Below are 19,147 nucleotides of genomic sequence, written 5' to 3' on the forward strand. Positions count from 1 at the left end.
GCACAAGCATCTGTACCAGTAGAGTGCCCAGTACTGTGAATGCTCAGCCGAGTTCATTGTATGATTGATAGAATGAATGAAGGAGGGACAGATGAATGAAAGAATGAGTATAGAAATGTGTTCTGAGAGGTCAGAAAAAGAAGAGATTCTTTTAGAGTAGGTGGGGTAGGAAGAAAAGGTCACATCAAAGAGCCTTGAATAATGGTAGGATTTCAAAAGGCAGAGATAAAGAAAAGGGAATTTCAGGTGGAAAAATTATATAAAGCTGGAGACACTGGAAAGCCTGGAGATACAGTCAGAGAACAGCAAGTTGAACAAATTGGCAGTGGCTTATTCTTGGGCTACATGAATGAAGGTAATGCAGAGAGAGGTCTGATCAGGTTAACGTGAAGTTAGTTTGCTGAATGTTTTATTTTTTTTTCATTTTAATAGTTTTTGTTTAAAGCTGTGTATAAGATTAGTTTATTCCTACATCTTCTCAGTTGTTTCTTCCTTATATTTGCCCTTTTATTTTACTACTTGGTGAGATTTAGTTTTACGTTCAAGGATCTTTTTGTGGTCTTTGTCCACTTTTAGTCTAGTGATAACCACCTTGCTGGGGTGAATGCCCACATGGACAGTTGTGCCACTTGCCTTCTGTCGCTGTACCTATTCAGTGTAGACAGCATATTTTTTCCCATACACCTGGACTACTTTGCCAATTTGCTGACCTTTGTAGTGTCCTTGCACAAGCTGTACTTCATCATCCTTCCGGATGGCCACGGGTCAAATGTTGTACTTCTGTCTCAGCTTTTTGGAAAGAGAGGAAGATACAATCTCTCTGCAAATGTGGGAAAGGTGCATTGAAATGCCTTCTATGGTTCTTGCTCCGCTCAGAAGTCACAGAGGGATTGAACTTCATCTTGGCCACTGGCACTTCAGCGATGGCCGCAAAAAGAAAGAAGTACTGAATGTTTTATAGCAGGCTGAAGGAATCACTGCTTTGAAGAACTGGATGCCTCCGGAGGAGTATAAATGTAGATGTAAAGGATGACAATCTTGGGACTATGCTTTTGGGAAGCTGAATGGGCAGTAATGTGTCAGAAATTCAGGGCAGGGGTTGCTGACCTATAATGAATGAATACATGAATGAGTCTTAGGATGTCTGTGAATCCCTGAAAGGCACACAAAATTTTGTCTGTATTTGTTTACGTACATACTTCTACTGAGACTGTCTACAACCTCTCAATGATTCTCAAAAATTGTGACCACCCCCCTGCCCCAAACAGGACAGCCACAAGGCAAACATCCAAATAGATACCATAATTCCATATATCTAAATATCTTAATATTATAAATGAAGTTCAACTGTTGAATAAAATATGTTCTTCAACCTCACAATATGTAGTACAGTAATGATATTCAAATTTTACTTTGAATTTACTTTTATAAAAATGTAAATTAATGTAAATACTAAAACCTCAAAATATTAAACATGTTAAAAACTATATATAAAAACTATCTGTTAAAAACTAAAAAGCAATTAAAATAATGATGAAATACTACTACGTACCTATGCTAATAGGTATCCAAAACACCAACAACACCAAATGCTGGTGAGGATATGGAGAAACAGAAGATCTCATTCACTGCCGGTGGGAATGCAAAATGATGCAGCCACTTTGGAAGACAGTTTGACAGTTTCTTACAAAACTAAACATGCTGTTATCATAGAGTCTGGCAATCCCACCCTTTGGTTGGTGAGTGGATAAACAAACTGAGCATATCCAGACAACGGTATATTATTCAACAACAAAAAAGAAATGAGCTATAACCTACAAAAAGACACACTGGAAACTTGAATGCATATTACTTAGTGAAAGAAGCCATTCTAAAAAGGCTACATACTATACAATTCCAACTATATGACATTTTGGAAAAGGCAAGAGTGTGGAGACATAAAAAAAATCAGTGGTTTCCAGGAAGGAAGGGGGTGATGAATAAGTGGGCCACAGGAATTTTTTAAAGCAATAAACTATTTAGTATGAGACATGTGGATATGTTTATTTAAATTCAATTCAAAAAAAAAAATCACACACACATTCACATGCTCCCCGCACCCCCACACACACTCCAGAGCATGTACAACACACAGTGAATCCTAATATAAACTATAGACTTTAGTTAATAATGTATTTATAGTGGCTCATCAGTTGTAACAAATGTACCCACTAATGCCAGAGGAGGGCTGGGTGGGGGTTACTCTATACTTTCTGCTCAGTATTTCCTGTAAATATAAAACTACCCCCCAAAATAAAGTCTATTATTTTAAAACTTAAAAGGCAAAATGCAAATGATGATGAATATAAAAACTTAAAAATTATTTAAATAGAAAGGAATTTTATTAATTTATTAATTCATGCATTTGGAAGCTGATATTGAACATAAACTTAAGATTATTTCTTCTTGATTAATTGATCTCTATCATTAAGAAATCACTTTCTTTATCACTACTAATATTTCTGCTCTGAAATGTGTTTTGTCTAGCATTAATGGAAATACTCTTGGTTTCTTTTGATTTGTGTTAGCTATCTTTTTTCTATTCTTTTGTTTTCAATCTGTTTGAATCTTTATATTTAATAAGAGATTTTCTTGTAGGCAGCATATTGTTGTGCTTTGCTTTTTATCCAATCTGACCATCTCTGCCTTTTAATTAAGAATGATTAGACCATTTATATTTAATGTGATTATTTTGTGTTAGACTGACATCTAATCTTGCTGTTTGTTTTCTATTGGTTCCATCTCTGTTCTCTTTTCCCTCTTTTTTTGCTTTCTTTTGGATCAATTAAACATTTTAATGGTTCCATTTTTGTTCTCTTTTCCTGGCACGTTATTTTGTCATTTTAGTTGCTTTGGGGTTTATGGTATCCCTCATTCACTTATTACAGTTTACTTTCAAGGGATTTTATATCATTTTACAAATAGTTTATCAGCCTATTTTAAGGTTCTATTATTGTCATACATTTTTCATTTGAATATTTTATAAATCCCACACTATATTTTTATTATTTTTGTTTAAATAGCTAATTATCTTTTAAAGACATTTAATAATAAGAAAAAACCCTGAGTATTTATTTATGTAGTTACCATTTCTGGTATTCTTCCTTTTTTATTGGTAGATGTCCCTATTTCCATCTAGCATCATTTTCCTGTTGCCTGAAGGACTTCCTTTCATATATCTTACGGTGTGCTGGTAATAAATTTTATAGTCTGTTGGTAATAAATTCTTTCAGTTTTTTATGTCTGAGAAAATATTTATTTCACCTTCGTTTGTAAAAGATACATTGTGTATAAAATGATAGACTGACAGTATTTTCCTTTAATATTTTTACCTTTTAGTCCTCCACCATTTCTCTGTTATATTATTACAGATGTGAAATTTGCTGTTCTCCTCATCTTTTTATCTTTTTTTCTTCTCTACATAATGTGCCTTTTTTCCTCTGGCTGCTTTTAAGATGTTCCCTTTATCATTGGTTTTGAGTAATTTAGTTATGATATGCTTTGGTGTACTTCATGTATCTTGTGCTTGGGTTCACGGAGCTTCTTGGATCTATGGGTTTATAGGTTACAATAAATCTGGAAGAATTTTGGACATTATTTCTTCAAGTACTTCTTCCATCTCTCTTTTCCTTTGGGGAATTCCAACTGTGTGTGTGATACGTGTGTATGTTTGTGGGGGCGGGGGGAGTGGTGCTGAGATTTCCTACTCTTAAAGAGAACAGATAAATGGGGTGCCTGGGTGGCTCAGTCGGTTAAGCATCGACTTCGGCTCAGGTCATGATCTCATGGTCTGTGAGTTCAAGCCCCGCGTCGGGCTCTGTGCTGACAGCTCAGAGCCTGGAGCCTGCTTCAGATTCTGTGTCTCCCTCTCTCTCTGCCCCTCCCCCACTCACGCTTTGTCTCACTCTGTTTCTCAAAAACAAATAAATGTAAAAAAAAAAATTTTTTTTTTAAAAAGGATGATACTTGGGGTGCCTGGGTGGCTCAGTCGGTTAGGCGTCTGACTTCAGCTCAGGTCATGATCTCACGGTCCGTGAGTTCGGGCCCCGCGTCGAGCTCTGTGCTGAGAGCTCAGAGCCTGGAGCCTGTTTCAGATTCTGTGTCTCCCTCTCTCTCTGACCCTCCCCCATTCATGCTCTGTCTCTCTCTGTCTCAAAAATAAATAAACATTAAAAAAATTTAAAAAAAAGAGAACAGATAAATTACTATGTCTGGTAATTTTTAATTAGATGCTGTAGATTATGCATTATACCTTGTTGGGTGCTAGGTGTTTTTGAATTCCCATAAGTGTTCTTGAACTTCGTTATGTTAAATTACTTGGAGACAGTTTGATGCCACTGAGAGAAAAATTTTCTGACCACTCCTTCCAGTAAATTATAAGGTTTTCCAGTCTGGTTTGTGAGAATAGGCACCATTTCTGGCTGTGTGTAGACAGTAGTTACTGCTTCCTCCAATCCTTTTAGTTGGTTTTGCCCCCAGCCCCAGGTAGTTTTCTGACATGCATTAACTGATAAATCCTCTGCTGAATACTCAAGGGGGATCTTGTGCAAATCTGCTCGCATCTCTCTCTAGTCATCTATCTCCAGTATTCTATCCTATGAACTTTAGTCACCTTCATTTCCCTGGATTCAGCTTCATCTCAACTCAGGGAATCTGCCTGGCTTCTTCTCCATGCCATGTGCTAGAAACTCTCCCAAAGCAGCAAGCTGGGACAAGTGGGGCTTACTTTCCATGTTTTCCATATCTTGGGGATCACAGTCCTTCATTATTTGATGTTTAATATCTTGAAAATTGGTGTTTATATATTTTGTCTTTGCTGTTGTTCTTCAGTTGGGAGGTTAAATCTGGTCCCTGTTACTCTATCATGTTTGGAAGCAGAAGTCAATGTATAAGTATAACCAAATAGTAGAGCAGTATCTAGACTCATTTTACTCAGCTTGGGCAGGAGTAGAAAAATGACTGTTAATAACCAAGACTTACAGTGGGGTTCCATGAATTTCTGGATTTACTATAAACTTGTAGAGTTAGAAAGGTACACAGAAATTATCTGTCCTAAAAGAATATGATGCCTGGGAATAGTCTACGGTAGAAGGCATAAATATGAGGGAATATACTGACCATGAGTTAATAAATACTTTTGCTTAGGAATTAACTATTCTAAAGACTTTTGTACAGGCCCAACATTTGCCATAACAAAAAATTTTAAAAATTATGGAGTCCAACTCTTTGGTTTTACAGAATAGGAAATCCTATAAAGAAAGGTATGCAGCTATGTTGGGGATAGTATGATGATGACGATAATGATAATGTTCATTATTTTACACTAAGCAAAGTACTTTCTCATTTCATCCTGCACAAACCACAGAAATAAAAGAAGAAATGAGTGCTTGGAGAAAGGTGAGTCTGTCTGATTTATCATGATGAAAATTTGTGGTTATTACAAATAAAGCTGGGAAGTGATGATGATGATGATGATAATTATAGTAGCTTACTACATTCAAGGCACAGTTCTAAGCGGTTTGCATGAGTTATCTCATTAATTTGTAATAACTTGCATATACAAAATAGTCTGCAATTCACATTTTTTTCACATGTTGGCATTTCTGAAGTCAGGATGCATCTTTTGACTATTGGTATAGTTATAGTTACTGTCAATATGGAGAGTTTAGTATTTTCAGAGAGGGTGTGCCTTTGTTTTAGCTGGTCATCTAGTGGCATAATCAATCCATTCCCTATAAATGAATATCTGCTTGAGGCTCTTTGTCCCACACAGGTAATATGAATTCAGACTTCCGAACCATTTTACAAAGTTGGCATTGCCCTGATGCCAAATCCAACTTGATACATTTCTCAGGGGAGATTTTTTTCCTCCCTACATCCAGTGTCAAATTAAGACACAAGTAAGACCTAGATTGAGACAAGATGGTGGGCCTGCAAGGAGGAGTTGTCAAAGGATGAAAATGGGGTGACAGAAGCAGAATTTAAAAGCAGTTTCTATCAACACATCTTTTTTTCACTCTACTTGATTAGTACCTTGATTCTCTATGGCAGTAGCAACAGTAAAATAGGCAATATTAAACACAACTATTTTGAAACATTTATTTCCAATTGAAATGGAACTTTATATTGTGTTTATTAATTTATGTATTTTTCTCTTCCAGATGACTATAAATGAAAAGTAGAGCTTGTTTTGACACTTTCAACAATGGATAGATCATTCACACAGAAAATCAATAAGGAAACATTAGACTTACACTATGCACTGTAACAGATGGACTTAACAGACATTTGCAGAACATTCCACCCAACAGCAGAAGAATACACATTTTCTCAAGCGCACATGTAATGTTCTCCAGGATACATCATATGTTAGACCACAAAGCATCTCTTAATAAATTTAAAAAGATAGAAATCATATCAAGCAACTTTTCCGAACATAATGGTATAAAACTAGAAATCAGTTACAAGAAGAAAACTGAAAAATACATGGTGAGTAAACAACATGCTACTGAAAAATCAATGTATTTAAAAAGAAATCAGGGGCATCTGGGTGGCTCAGTCGGTTAAGTGGCCGACTTCGGCTCAGGTCATTTTCTCACAGTTCGTGGGTTCGAGCCCCACATTGGGCTCTGTGCGGACAGCTCAGAGCCTGGAGCTTGCTTCAGATTCTGTGTCTTCCTCTCTCTCTGCCCCTCCCCACCTGTGCACTGTCTCTCTCTTTCTCTCTCTCTCAGAATAAATACACATTAAAAAATTTTTTAAAAAAAGAAGAAATCAAAAGAGAATTAAAAATTCATGAGACAAAAAAATATGGAAGCACTAGCTACCAAAACTAATGGAGGAAAAGCAGCTGTAAGAGGGAAGTCCATAGCAACAAATGCCTACATAATGAAAAAAAAAACACTTAAATAAACAACTTTACACCTCCAGAAATAAGAAAAGAATAATAAACTAAACATAAAGTTAGCAGAAGGAGAGAAATAACAAAGATGAGAGTGGAAATAAAGGAAGTAGAGACTATAAAGACAATTAAAAAGATCAATGAAACTAAGGGGAGGGTTTTTTTGGAAAAAGCAAACAAAATTGATAAACCTTTATCTAGGATTACCAAGAAAAAAAGACAGAGAAGACTCAAAGTTCGAAATGAAAGAAACATTATAACTGATACCACAGAAATACAAAGGATCATGAGAAACTAAGATGAATAATTATATGCTAATAAATTGTCAACCTAGAAGAAAAAGAAATTTCCTAGAAACACACAACCTCCTAAGCCTAAGTTATGAAGAAATACAAAATCCGAATAGGCCCATTACAAATGAGGTGATTAAATCAGTAATAAAAGCCCTCCTAACAAACAAAAGTCTAGGACCAAGTGGCTTCACTGATGAATTCTACCAAATATTTTAAAACTGAGTATCAATCCTTTTCAAACTATTCCAAAAAAAAAAAAAAAAAAAAAAATAGAAGAGCACAGAACACTTCCAAACCATTTTACAAAGTTGGCATTACCCTGATACCAAATCCAATTAAGGACAACTACAAGAAAAAAAAATTACAGGCCATACTGATGAATGTAGATGAAAAATCCTCAACAAAATATTAGCAAACTGAATTCAACAATATATAAAAAAGATGGCATACCATGATCAAGTGGAATTTATTTCAGGGATGCAAGAATGATAAAACATCTCCAAATTAATCAACATGATACACCACATTAACAAAGTGAAGGATAAAAATCTTACAATCACCTCAATCGATGCAGAAAAAGCGTTTGACAAGGTTTAACATTGATTCATGATAAAATCTCATAACAACCTCAGTACAGAGTGAACATACCTTAACATAATAAAGGCTACATGTGACAAGCCCATAGTTGTCATCAGGCTCAATGGTGTAAAGCTGAAAGCTTTTCTTATAAGATCAGGAACAAGGTAAGGATGCCTACTCTTGTCACTTTTATTCAACATGTTACTAGAAGCTTTAGCCACAGCAATTAGGTGGGAAAAAGAAATAAAAGCCATCCAAATCGAAAGGTAGAAATAAAACTTTTTCTACTTGCAGATTACATATAATACATAGAAAATCCTAAAAACTCCACCAAAAATTGTTAGAGCTAATTAAAAAATTCAGTGAAGTTGAAGATTACAAAATCAATACACAAAAATCAGTTGTGTTCCTACACCTTGACAATGAACTGCCAGTAAGAGAAATTAAGTAAACAATCCACTTACAATTACATCAAAATGAGTGATTTTTGAGGAATAAACTTAATCAATGAGGAGAAAGATCTGTACACTGAGAACTACAAGACATTGATGAAAGAAATTGAAGAAGACAAAAATAAATGGAAAGATAATATGTGTTCATGGATTAGAAAAATTAATATTGTTAAAATATCCATACTACCGGAAGCAGTTTGATAGGGATTCAATACAACCAAAATTCCAGTGGCATTTTTCACAGAAATAGTATGATATTAGCATAAATAGAGACACATAAATCAATGCAACATAATAGCCCAGAAATAAACCCATGCATATGCGGTCAACTAATTTTCCATAAAAGAGCCAAGAATATACAATGGAAAAAGGCTAGTCTCTTCCAGACATGGTGTTGGAGAAACTGGACAACCAAATGTAAAAGAATGAAACTCTCCTCTATCTTACATCATACACAAAACCAAGTCAAAGTACTTGAATGAGAGAAACCAATTTGACAGAAATTTCATATATTAAAAAAAAATAAATAAATAAATAAATATTAAAAAAATAAATAAAAAAAAAAAAAAAAAAAAAAGAAAAAAAAAAAACAAAGTACTTGAATGAGAGACCTGAAACCATAAAACTCCTTAGAAGAAAACATAGGGGATAAGCTCCTTGACATCACTCTTGGCAATGATTTTTTTTTTTTTTTTTTTTGGATTTGACACCAAAAGCAAACATAATAAAAGCAAAAATAAACAAGTGAAATGACATCAAATAAAAAGATTTTGCACAGGAAATTATCAACAAAATAAAAAGGCAACCTACCAAATGGGAGAACATATTTACAAATCATATATATTATAAGGGGTTAATATCCAAAACATATAAATGATTCATACAACTCAATATCAAAAACAAAACAAAACAAAACAAAATATTCTAAAAATGGGCAGAGGTACTGAACAGACATTTCTCCAAAGAAGATATACAAATGACCAACATATGAAAAGGTGTTCAACATCAGTAATTATCAGGGAAATACAAATCAAAAGTACGAGGTATCACCTTACACCTGTTAGAGTGGCTACCATCAAAAAGATAAGAGATAACAAGTTGAAAAAGATATGCAAAAAGGGGACCCCTTGTGCATTGTTGGTGGGAATGTAAGTTCGTGCACCTTCTATGGAAAATAGTATGAAAATTCTTCAAAAAATTGAAAATAGAACTACCATATGATCTAGCAATTCCACTTCTGGGTATAAATCCAAAAGAAATGAAAATGGAATAATGAAGAGATACCTGCACTCCCATGTTCCTTGCAGCATTATTCACAGTGGCCAAGCTATAGAAACAACTAAGGGACACCTATGTGGCTCAGTCGGTTAAGCATCCAACTTTGGCTCAGGTCATGATCTCACAGTTTGTAGGTTTGAGCCCTGTGTCCAGCTCTGTGCTGACAGCTCAGAGCCTAGAGTCTGCTTCGGATTCTGTGTCTCCTTCTCTCTCTGCCCCTCTCCCTCTCCCTCTCGCACTCTCTGTCTCAAAAATAAATAAATGTTAGAAACAACCAAAGTGCCTATCAACGGATGAATGGGGAAAGAAGATGTGTTATATAGATACAACGGGATATTATTGGGCCATGAGAAAGAAGGAAATGTTACCATTTGCGACAATGTGGATGGACCTTGTGAACATTATGCAAATTAAATAAGCCAGACAGAGAAAGGCAAATACTTCATGGTACCACTTATATATGGAAACTTAAAAAAAAAAAAAAAAAAAAAAAAAAGTCAAACTCATAGAAAGAGTAGAAAGAGAAAGTAGAATCGTGGTTGCCAAGGGCTGGGGGTTGAGAGAAATAGGGAGAGGTTGGTAAAAAAGCACAAGCTTTCAGCTATGAGATGCATAATGTTTGAAGATTTAATGTAAAACATTGTGACTATAATTGATAACAGTAAATTTATATAATTGAAATTTGTTAAGAGAATATAACTTTTTTGCTTCATCAAAACAACATAAATCAATGCTGCTTATTTTAATATTAAGTTTATACTTTTAATATGTAGATTTGTTCAAGTTTTTAAAGTTTTTAATTTGAATTCCAGTATAGTTAACATACAGTGTTCTATTAGTTTCAGGTGCACTATAGTATAGTGATTCAACAATGCTATATATTACTCAGGGCCCATCACGGTAAGTGTACTCTTAATCCCCTTCACCTATTTCAACTATCTTCCCCCCCACCCCCACCTCTGGTAACCATCAGTGTGTTCTCTATAGTTAAGAGTTTCTTTCTTGGTTTGTCTCTCTCTTTTTTGTCCTTTGTTCATTTGTTTCTTAAATTCTGCATATGATTTACTTAAATTTTACAGTTTCCTAATGAGGCTGTAACCATAAGGAATTTATACCATGTTTATGTAAGTTACATATACTTGAATATATGTCATATTCAGGTAATTTGTCAACACTGGGTATCATATATTCTTTTTCCTTGAAAAGGGGTCTACTCACTACTGAAGTTGGAGAGATGATGTCCTGGGGCCCTGAAAGAAATAGGGCATGAATAGATTATATGCAGCACTCACATTTGCATTGTAATCAGTTATGGATTCCTATTGGCATGAGGGCATTAAATGTTTTGTAAATGTTTCTTTGTGACTAGGGATGTAGAATTGTGGCAATTCTTCCTGTTTCATAATTCAACTTTGTCCATCACCAACTTGTAGAAAATAGGGTTTAAAGAAATCAGCTAGAGTGGCCTGCTTTCAACACTGAGAGTTAGTGATGCAAGGCCATGTCAGCTCCTACCAAAGATTCCTACTCACGCTCGGGGCACATAAGTAAGGTAAGGAACTGCGGACTGAGAGGAACATCTATCAGCTTCCCCAAGTTCTCGTCAACAAGATCACCATCCCAAGAGTAGATACCTGCAAGAAGTCTGTCCACTGAATCTGTGAATTTACACCTGAGACTTTGATCTGTTTCCACAGTGTCACTTTTGGTATGTTCATCTTTAAGACATCTTCATCATTTGAAACATGTTTGTTTTTTTGTGGTGCCAAGATTGTACTTTTAAATTTTCTTTAGGGTCACGGAAGGATGCTGGCTGTGGTCCGTGCACTCACAGAAACTATAAACCATCTTTGAGGAAGGACTCAGTCTACCTGAAGAGTGTGTTGAAGGGAAAAGTAAAACAAAGTCGCGGAGCTGCAAGAAGAGGATGAAATGGATGAAGAAAAAGAGAAGAAAACCATGTCTCAGCCCCAAAGTAAGGCTTTTTGGTGTAGACATACATAGTTTCCAAATGGATGGTACAAATTCATCAAGATGAACAAAATATGGATTATAAAAATGTTTAGTCTATTTGTGAGAATCATGCTTGTTGAGAACAAATTTAATTATTCAAATTCAAAAATCAATATTTAAAGGCTTACGACTAAACTATTACCTATAAAAGGCATGGCTCATTTGCTACATTCTGTTTATGCTTTTCTGTTTCACTTTTATCAGTTCCTCAGGACAGGAGGATGGTGTAAAAAGGGGTTTACCAGAAGTGAGTATTGAGTAACAGTCTCATCTTAAAATAGTTTTGTAACTTGTTATGCAAAATCACAGTTGAGAAAAAAACCATTTAGTGTCATTAAGCAGATCAATTATACTATCTCTGCACCTAGTATTTTTTAGTCCTTTCTCTTTCACAGAGAATGTTCTATTTGTATGAATAAAGCAGCCAGTACATGCTCACCTTCAAGCCTCTTGCAAGTATAGCAATATATCAGAGGAAATTTTTCACATAATTGCAATTTGGGTTAAAATAAACAATACAACTATGTCATTTCACAAATTGTAGGCAGGAATAAGATTTAGCTAATACCAAAATAGTACAATTTCACCACTAATTTTCTACCCCTCCTATATACCATGCACAGAAAAATAAGCTTACTAGACAATAAGAAATTTACTTTTCTATGAGTTATCTGTTGCATTCTTTTTTTTTTTTTTTTTGTAAGTTTTCTAAGCTTATATAGATTTAGACATTGCTCTTTGAGGGTAGGTAACCGGATAAGAGAAATCCTTTGTTTTGGATAGTCCTTATTTTTCAGTTCTTCTGTGGTCTTTGATGTTGTTCTTGGATTCTTTATTGGTGGTTAAGAGCATGAACTTTTGTATTGGACACCAGGATTTGAATCTAGGGTCCTTTGCTTGCTGGTGCTGTGGCAGTGGACAGGAGGCTTTAAGGCTCATTCTTCCCCTGTCAAATGGGGTTGGGTTGTACACACTTCATCAATTTGTGATGAAAATTAAACAAGATAATATATGAAAATGTTAGCATAGTGCTTGGCACACTGCAACTGATGAATAAGTATCAGTTAACTTTAATATAGGTATTAGCATTATGGGGTTTACATATTTTTAGATGAGCTGATGTCTGCTAGTAATTGTACAGTTAAACACTGAGCTTCAAAGGGTATCTTAGTCCATGTAGGCTTTACGCTATATAGGAAAAATACTCTAGACTTTATGGCTTATCAATAGCAGAAATTGATTTGTCACAGTTCTGGAGACTGGGAAGTCTAAGATCAAGGTGCCAACAGATTTGGTGTCTGGTGAGAGCCCGCTTCCTGGTTCATAGATGGCCGTCTACTTGTTGTGTTCTCGCATGACGGAAGGGGAAAGAGAGCTCCGTGGGACCACTTTTATAAGAACATGAATCTCATTCTTGAGGACTCCATCCGCATGACCTAATCACCTCCCAAGGTCCTCCTTCCTAACACCATCACGTTGGGGATTGGATTACAACATGAATTTTTGGCAGGCACCATTATTCGGTGTAGAGGGAGGGGTTAGAAACTCCAGTAAGCTGTGTATATTGAGTAATGATGGCTGGTTTGTAGTACTGAGGTATAGATTTTCTCCCATATCAAGAAGTAATTTAAAGCTTGTTAGATATTAAAATATTTAATATCTTAAAAATTAACTGACTTGTTTTATAGTCTTATTTATATGTATTTCCATAAATAATATTTTATGTAGAGAAGATAAATGCAAAAAGATTTGCCTATGAATCAGTATTTTTCTAATCTGAGTGTGCTGGAGAAAAATCTATATTATATGACATATGACATGGTTTCTTCATAAAGCTAACCAGTGCACTGATATAAGAAGATGCTAAAATTATCAGGGAATATTTTTCTAAGGACTGTAGGTATAAAATTTTCAGAGCAGGGACTTGGACACTGTGGTCTAGCTACTGATAAAGGATGCTGTATCAGGGTCCCATCGGGAAACAGATGGCACATTCAAGTTAGAATTATTCCGTGAAGGTTTATAAAGAAAGGTAATATTTAAAGGCATAGGCAGACTGGAAACTATATGTATTCTATATGTGATACCCCAGGTCTGAGAATCACGAGTAGGGAGAGATATTCAGAACCAGGAAGGAGAGGGAATCATGTAGAACAGACCACTTTAGAAGAACAGTGACCTGTGGAGAACACAGAGAGCCCTTCTGTTTCAAATAAATTCCTGGACCCCATCCGGCTGCTTCTGCTCTCCTGCTAGATCCCCCTATTGGCCAAGCCCAAGAGAAATTAAAGGGTAGAGGAAACTATTGCAATAGCCCATAGAGATCAACCACCCAGGGTAGAGCGTAGGATGGTGAGAGGTAGAAAGTAGACGTGAAGGGGCAAACAGAAGATGCCTGCATACATGTTGACATTATAAAAATCTAGAATTTATTTTTTCTTGTTATTATATTTATTGGTGGTGAGTGCTTATAAAAGAGTTGAAGCTTTATAAACATGCGCTGCACAAGATCCTTACAGGAATTAAATTTTAAGCTACTTTTTGAACAATGGAAGAAAAAAACCGTAGCTTAAAATCCATGTTTTGTTAAAAACAAGTAAACAAACAAACAAACAAACAGTGCTAGATCTCCTAAATCTCATTATGCCTGGGTGCCACCCTCTAAAATGTCATCTCAGTGCCCTGAGCTCCAAAGTTCACAAGCTCACTTGTGTCATTCATTCACTCATCTTTCAACAAATATTTACTGACAGTCTCTAATTATTGTGTTAAGTTTTGGGTAAAAAGTAGTAAACTGGCAAAGTATTAAGTGGAGACATAATCTCCATTCTGAATCTAAGAATATTTTATTAAACCAATGGTTTAGTAGAGAACAGTTTTGAATCACATAGAGAAAGATTTAAATAGTTTAGTAAATCTGTGTTCATAAAGATAATCAAGAGGGACAGAACCATGTGATCACTGAAAGTCCAAATATAATATTAAAACATAAAAATTTGAGACTTTGCACAGCAGCCATTTACGTAGTAAGGGGCCACAGACTTATTAGGCAGCATAGTCCCTCCCTCCCAAAGACCTTTATCTTAAATTTTAAGGTGTCCAATTCTGGAAAAGCTGATCCAAATATGAATTGTGAGACAAAGCACAGGGTGCTAGCAGGATCTGGAAAGCACTGCTCAATATAGTAACCAAAGAACCATCTGCAATCATGCTAATTTCCTACTCTGCACAGTCCAATGCAGTGGGCACTAATAACCATTAGTTACGGTGGCTCTTATGCACTGAAAATGGCACTGAGACTAAGGAACTGAATTTGAAATTTTGCTTCATCTTAATTAATTTAAATTTAAATAGCTACATGTGGCTACAATAATGGACACTGAAGATCTAGAACAAGATGTGCAAGATGGGGCTTGCTGATTCATTTAACCTCATTTCCTTTTTTGACAGGGCTAACAACAGCTGTTCATTTACTCATACACCATCATGTGCCTAGCAGCATAGAGAGGAATTTCCATAGGGAGGAAATCAAAGACAGGTTTAAGAAGATAACAAGTGTTGGCAAGGAGATGGAGAAATCAGAACCCTTGTGCTTTATCTGGATTTACCCTAGAGTCCTCATCCATATTCATAGTTCAGACTGGAGGTGAGAGCCAACCTTTCCAGAAAAAAATGTATAAAACATAGGAGACCTACCTGGAAGCCTAGAAGGAGGTGGGCACATCAGCTGCAGAAAAGCCAGGTCAGTCTAGACTTTGTCATTACCAATATCTTCATCCCTTCATAATCTAAGTCTCAAAGATGCCACTCCCTCATAACCAACTTGCATTTTTCCAACTGAATCTTTCTAACCCCGTCACTGCACAACTTCTTGACACCCTGGAGCGTCCAATCCATTAACCTAACACCTTTCCATTTTGCCTCAACACCATCATTCATGTCCTCTCTTCTCTCCCTCCTTGGTTTAAATGCAACGGTCCTTCCTTATAATTATTCTCTTGCATAGATGCTCCATGCTCTTGTCCTCTCTCCTCCATCATATTCAGCTGGCCAACACTAAACTCTGCTTGTATCTAGACCTCTGCCTAGCATTATTTGTACCCAAGTAGGCAAATGAGACTGGTCAGAACACGTAACTATTCTGACTGGTCTCCCTTTATATCCATGATCTGTGACTTCAAATGGACCCTATTGTTATCCAGCAATCTGACTATATTTTCAAAGTTCATTTACTCTCTCACAACCCCTGGATGATGTTTCAAGCTGACTACCCTCTTCTGAAACTTCTGTCTCTACTCCTCACTCTCCACCAATAACTTTGCCTCTTCACTGAGAAAACATATTCCTGCCTCCACATTCACCAGCATCTGTGCCCATATATTCTGCCTCTCCTCCTGCAATCAGAAAAAAATTCTATCTTCTCCAATTTAACCCCAACATTGCACGTGCATTGGATTCCATCGTTGCTCATCTGCTCAAGAACATTGCTTCAGTAATGATCTTTTCTCTCCCGCATCATCACTTGTTCCTTCTTTTTTTGGTTTATGTCCATGAGCATACAAACAGGTGTATCTTCTAATTAAAAATAAAAATCTCCCTCTTGACCTTATATTTCCTTCCAGCCTTTGCCTCGTTTTTCTGTCTCCATTTACTCTTTTTTTTATTCTCTCTGGGCCCAATCCAGACACCACCCAAATCTTTCTTATCAAGTGTGCATTGAGCTCCACATGGCCAAGCCCATCGCTCAGTTTTCAGTCCTAATTTTACCGACTTTAGCAGTGTTTGATAGAGTTTGCTCATTCTTGAAACATTGCTTTCTTTCACGTGGCTTCTGGAGCACCATTCTTTGTTAGTCTACCTCCTGTATCACTGATTATGCCTTTTCATTCTCCTTTTTTTGATTCTTCATCCTCCTTGATCCCTGACCTTTGGAGTGCCCCATGGCTCAGACTGCAGACATCTAAATTCTACCTGCACACCACCGATACACTAAAGACTTCCCAATTGATATCATCATCCCAGACACATCTATCCAAATGCCTTCTTGACAACTCAAACTTAAAGTGTCCAAAATGTAACTCTTCGTTCCCAGCAATCTCCCCTCTCCTCCCCCCAGCCCACGACTTCCTGCTCAAGCAGTCTTCCTGGTTAGCGTAAGGAACCTCTTTTCTTCTAATTGCTCTGAGTAAAAACCTTAACTCACTTCTTGTACTCTCTCATGTCCTGCACCCAATTAATCAACCAGTCGTGTCAGCTTCTCTTTGGGAATATACCCAGAACCTGCCCACTTCTTACCAGCTCTACTGCTATGGTTTTTTATCAGTCAGGGTTGTCCAGTGAAACAGAACTGTATGCAAATATATATATGAAACATTACAGAGGCTGAGAACTTCCAAGATCTGCAGTAGGCAAGATGGGGACCCAGGAAAGTTAGTGGTATAATTCCAGTCTGAGTCCGAAGGCCTGAAAAGCAGGAAAGCAAATGGTATAACTTCCAGTTTGAGGCCAAGTCTGAAGGCAGGAAAAAGTTGATATCCAAGCTCAAAGATAGGCCTAGAGAGGATCAATTCTCCCTTACCCAGCCTGCTGTTCCATTCAGGCCTTCAACAGATTGGATGACACCAACCCATATTAGGGTGGGCAATCTCCTTTACTCATTCTATAGATTCAAATGTTAATCTCATCTAAAACACTCTTACAGACACATCCAGAATAATCTTTACCCAATACCTGGGCACCCCATTGCCTAGTGGAATTGACAGATAAAATTAACAAGCATGGTTTCCTAACTGGTCGGCCTTCTTCCATCCTCTCCCCCTAACTGGTCAACACAATAGCAAATTAAAAAAAAAAAAAAAAAAAAGCCGTATCAGGTCACTCCTCTACTACAAATTCTTCAATGTCTTCCTTTCTCAAACAGAGTAAACTTTTAAAGCTATCATGACCACCAAGGCCCTACGTGCTCCATTCTCCAACCCTAGCTCCATCACCCATCCATCCATTGTTCTCCCCCCACCCCCCATTCTGTTCTACCCAATTTGATACTAATCCAAGAAGCCAAAAATGCTCCGGCCTCAGGGCCTCTACACCTACAATCTCTCTGCCTGAAATGGTCATACCCAAATATCCACATTACTTCCTCTTTCAACTGTTTTTGTTTTGTTTTGTTTTTTATCTTGGAAGCCTTTGAAATAAACTTTTTTTTTTTTTAGTTTATTATAGCACTGTTCAATCTCTCTTAATTTGCTTTACTTTTATTAAAAATTTTTTTTAATGTTTATTTATTTTTGAGGGAGGGAGAGACAGAGCATGAGTAGGGAAGGGGCAGGGAGAGAGGGAGACACAGAATCTGAAGCAGGCTCCAGGCTCCGAGCTGTCAGCACAGACCCCGACGCAGGACTGTAACCCATGGACTGTGAGATCATGACCTGAGCCGAAGTCGGATGCTTAACCGCCCGAGCCACCCAGGTGCCTGTAGCTTTACTTTAAATAAACGTTATTTTTTAGAACAGTTTTAGATTTACAGAAAAATTGCAAGGACAGTATAGAGTGTTTTCATAAACCTCGTACCCATTATTACCTCTCCTATTATTACCATCTTCTAATTAATATGGCACACCATCACAACTAACGAACAAATCTTGATACTATATTGCTAATGAAAGTCCATCCTTTATTCACGTTTCCTTACTTTTTACCTCATGGCCCTTTTCTGTTCCAGGATCCCATTCAGGATCTCATGTATATATTTAGGTGACATGTCTCCTTAGGCTCCTCTAGACTGTAGCAGTTTTTCAGACTTTCCTTGTTTCTGATGACATGGACAGCTCAGAGAAATATTGGCCATGTATTTTGGAGGATGTCCCTCTGTTGTCACATTTTTCTTATAAGAACTGGGGTCATGGGCTTGGGGGAGGAAAGCCACAGAGCTAAAGTGACATTTTCATCACATCATATCATGAGCACATACTATCAATATGATTTATGGCTGTGAATATGGACCTTGATCTTCTGGCTGAGGTGGTGTTTCCATTGTGAACTTATTCTTTATCTCCTTTCTACGCCTTGTATTTTGGGAGAAGTCACTATGGGCAGGCCATACTTAAGGAGTGGGAAGTTATGCTTGTCCTTAAGGGTCGAGTATCTACATAAACTTTCACGAATTCTTCTGCAGGGGAGATTGATCTCTTTAGCATTTATTTATTTATTCAACTACTTATACCATTAGGAACTCATGGATTTTCTTCTTACTTCGGATTGTGGTCTAATACTACTTTATTGTCTGTGTGTGTTTAACATTCCCTAACTTTTAAGTCTCAGTCTTATTTTCAAGGTACTTACCACCATTTAGCGTAATGTACACTTTACGTGTTTGTCTTTCCCCACTGGAATGCCAGGTCTTCGAAGTCACGGTCTTGGTATTTTTAACCATCGTAAGTATCCTCAGCCCTTGGGTGGACGCTCATTTGGTACTGAATGAATGAATGAATGAACGAAGCCGGCTGGGGTTCTAGCTGGGGTTCTGGCCCACTTGAGGCGGGTGAGTCCAAGAGGGATCTGACTTGGCGGTGCTCAGCCCCGGTTTATACGCT

General features: G+C 36.8%; 1 protein-coding gene and 1 pseudogene across 2 annotated transcripts in view; one reads left to right on the forward strand and one right to left on the reverse strand.

The window, feature by feature from the left end:
* Nucleotides 1-425: 425 nt before the first annotated feature.
* Nucleotides 426-18,951, reverse strand: LOC122220464 (annotated as a pseudogene).
* The window catches only part of STX11 (syntaxin 11), a 43,108-nt gene continuing 34,949 nt past the window's right edge, over nt 10,989-19,147 (forward strand). Inside the window, exons 1-3 of one of the 2 annotated variants that reach the window (XM_042940009.1) lie at nt 10,989-11,250; nt 11,337-11,517; nt 15,006-15,297. Coding sequence is in view for 1 of the 2 variants with exons in the window: in XM_042940008.1 (XP_042795942.1) it covers nt 11,475-11,517 (43 nt within the window). In the remaining variant the exon portion in view is untranslated. The remainder of the gene's footprint in view (nt 11,251-11,336; nt 11,518-15,005; nt 15,298-19,147) is intronic. The other variant, XM_042940008.1, reaches the window with a different exon arrangement.

This window comes from Panthera leo, chromosome B2 (assembly GCF_018350215.1).
Source record: "Panthera leo isolate Ple1 chromosome B2, P.leo_Ple1_pat1.1, whole genome shotgun sequence".
In the NCBI taxonomy this organism is placed as follows: domain Eukaryota; kingdom Metazoa; phylum Chordata; class Mammalia; order Carnivora; family Felidae; genus Panthera; species Panthera leo.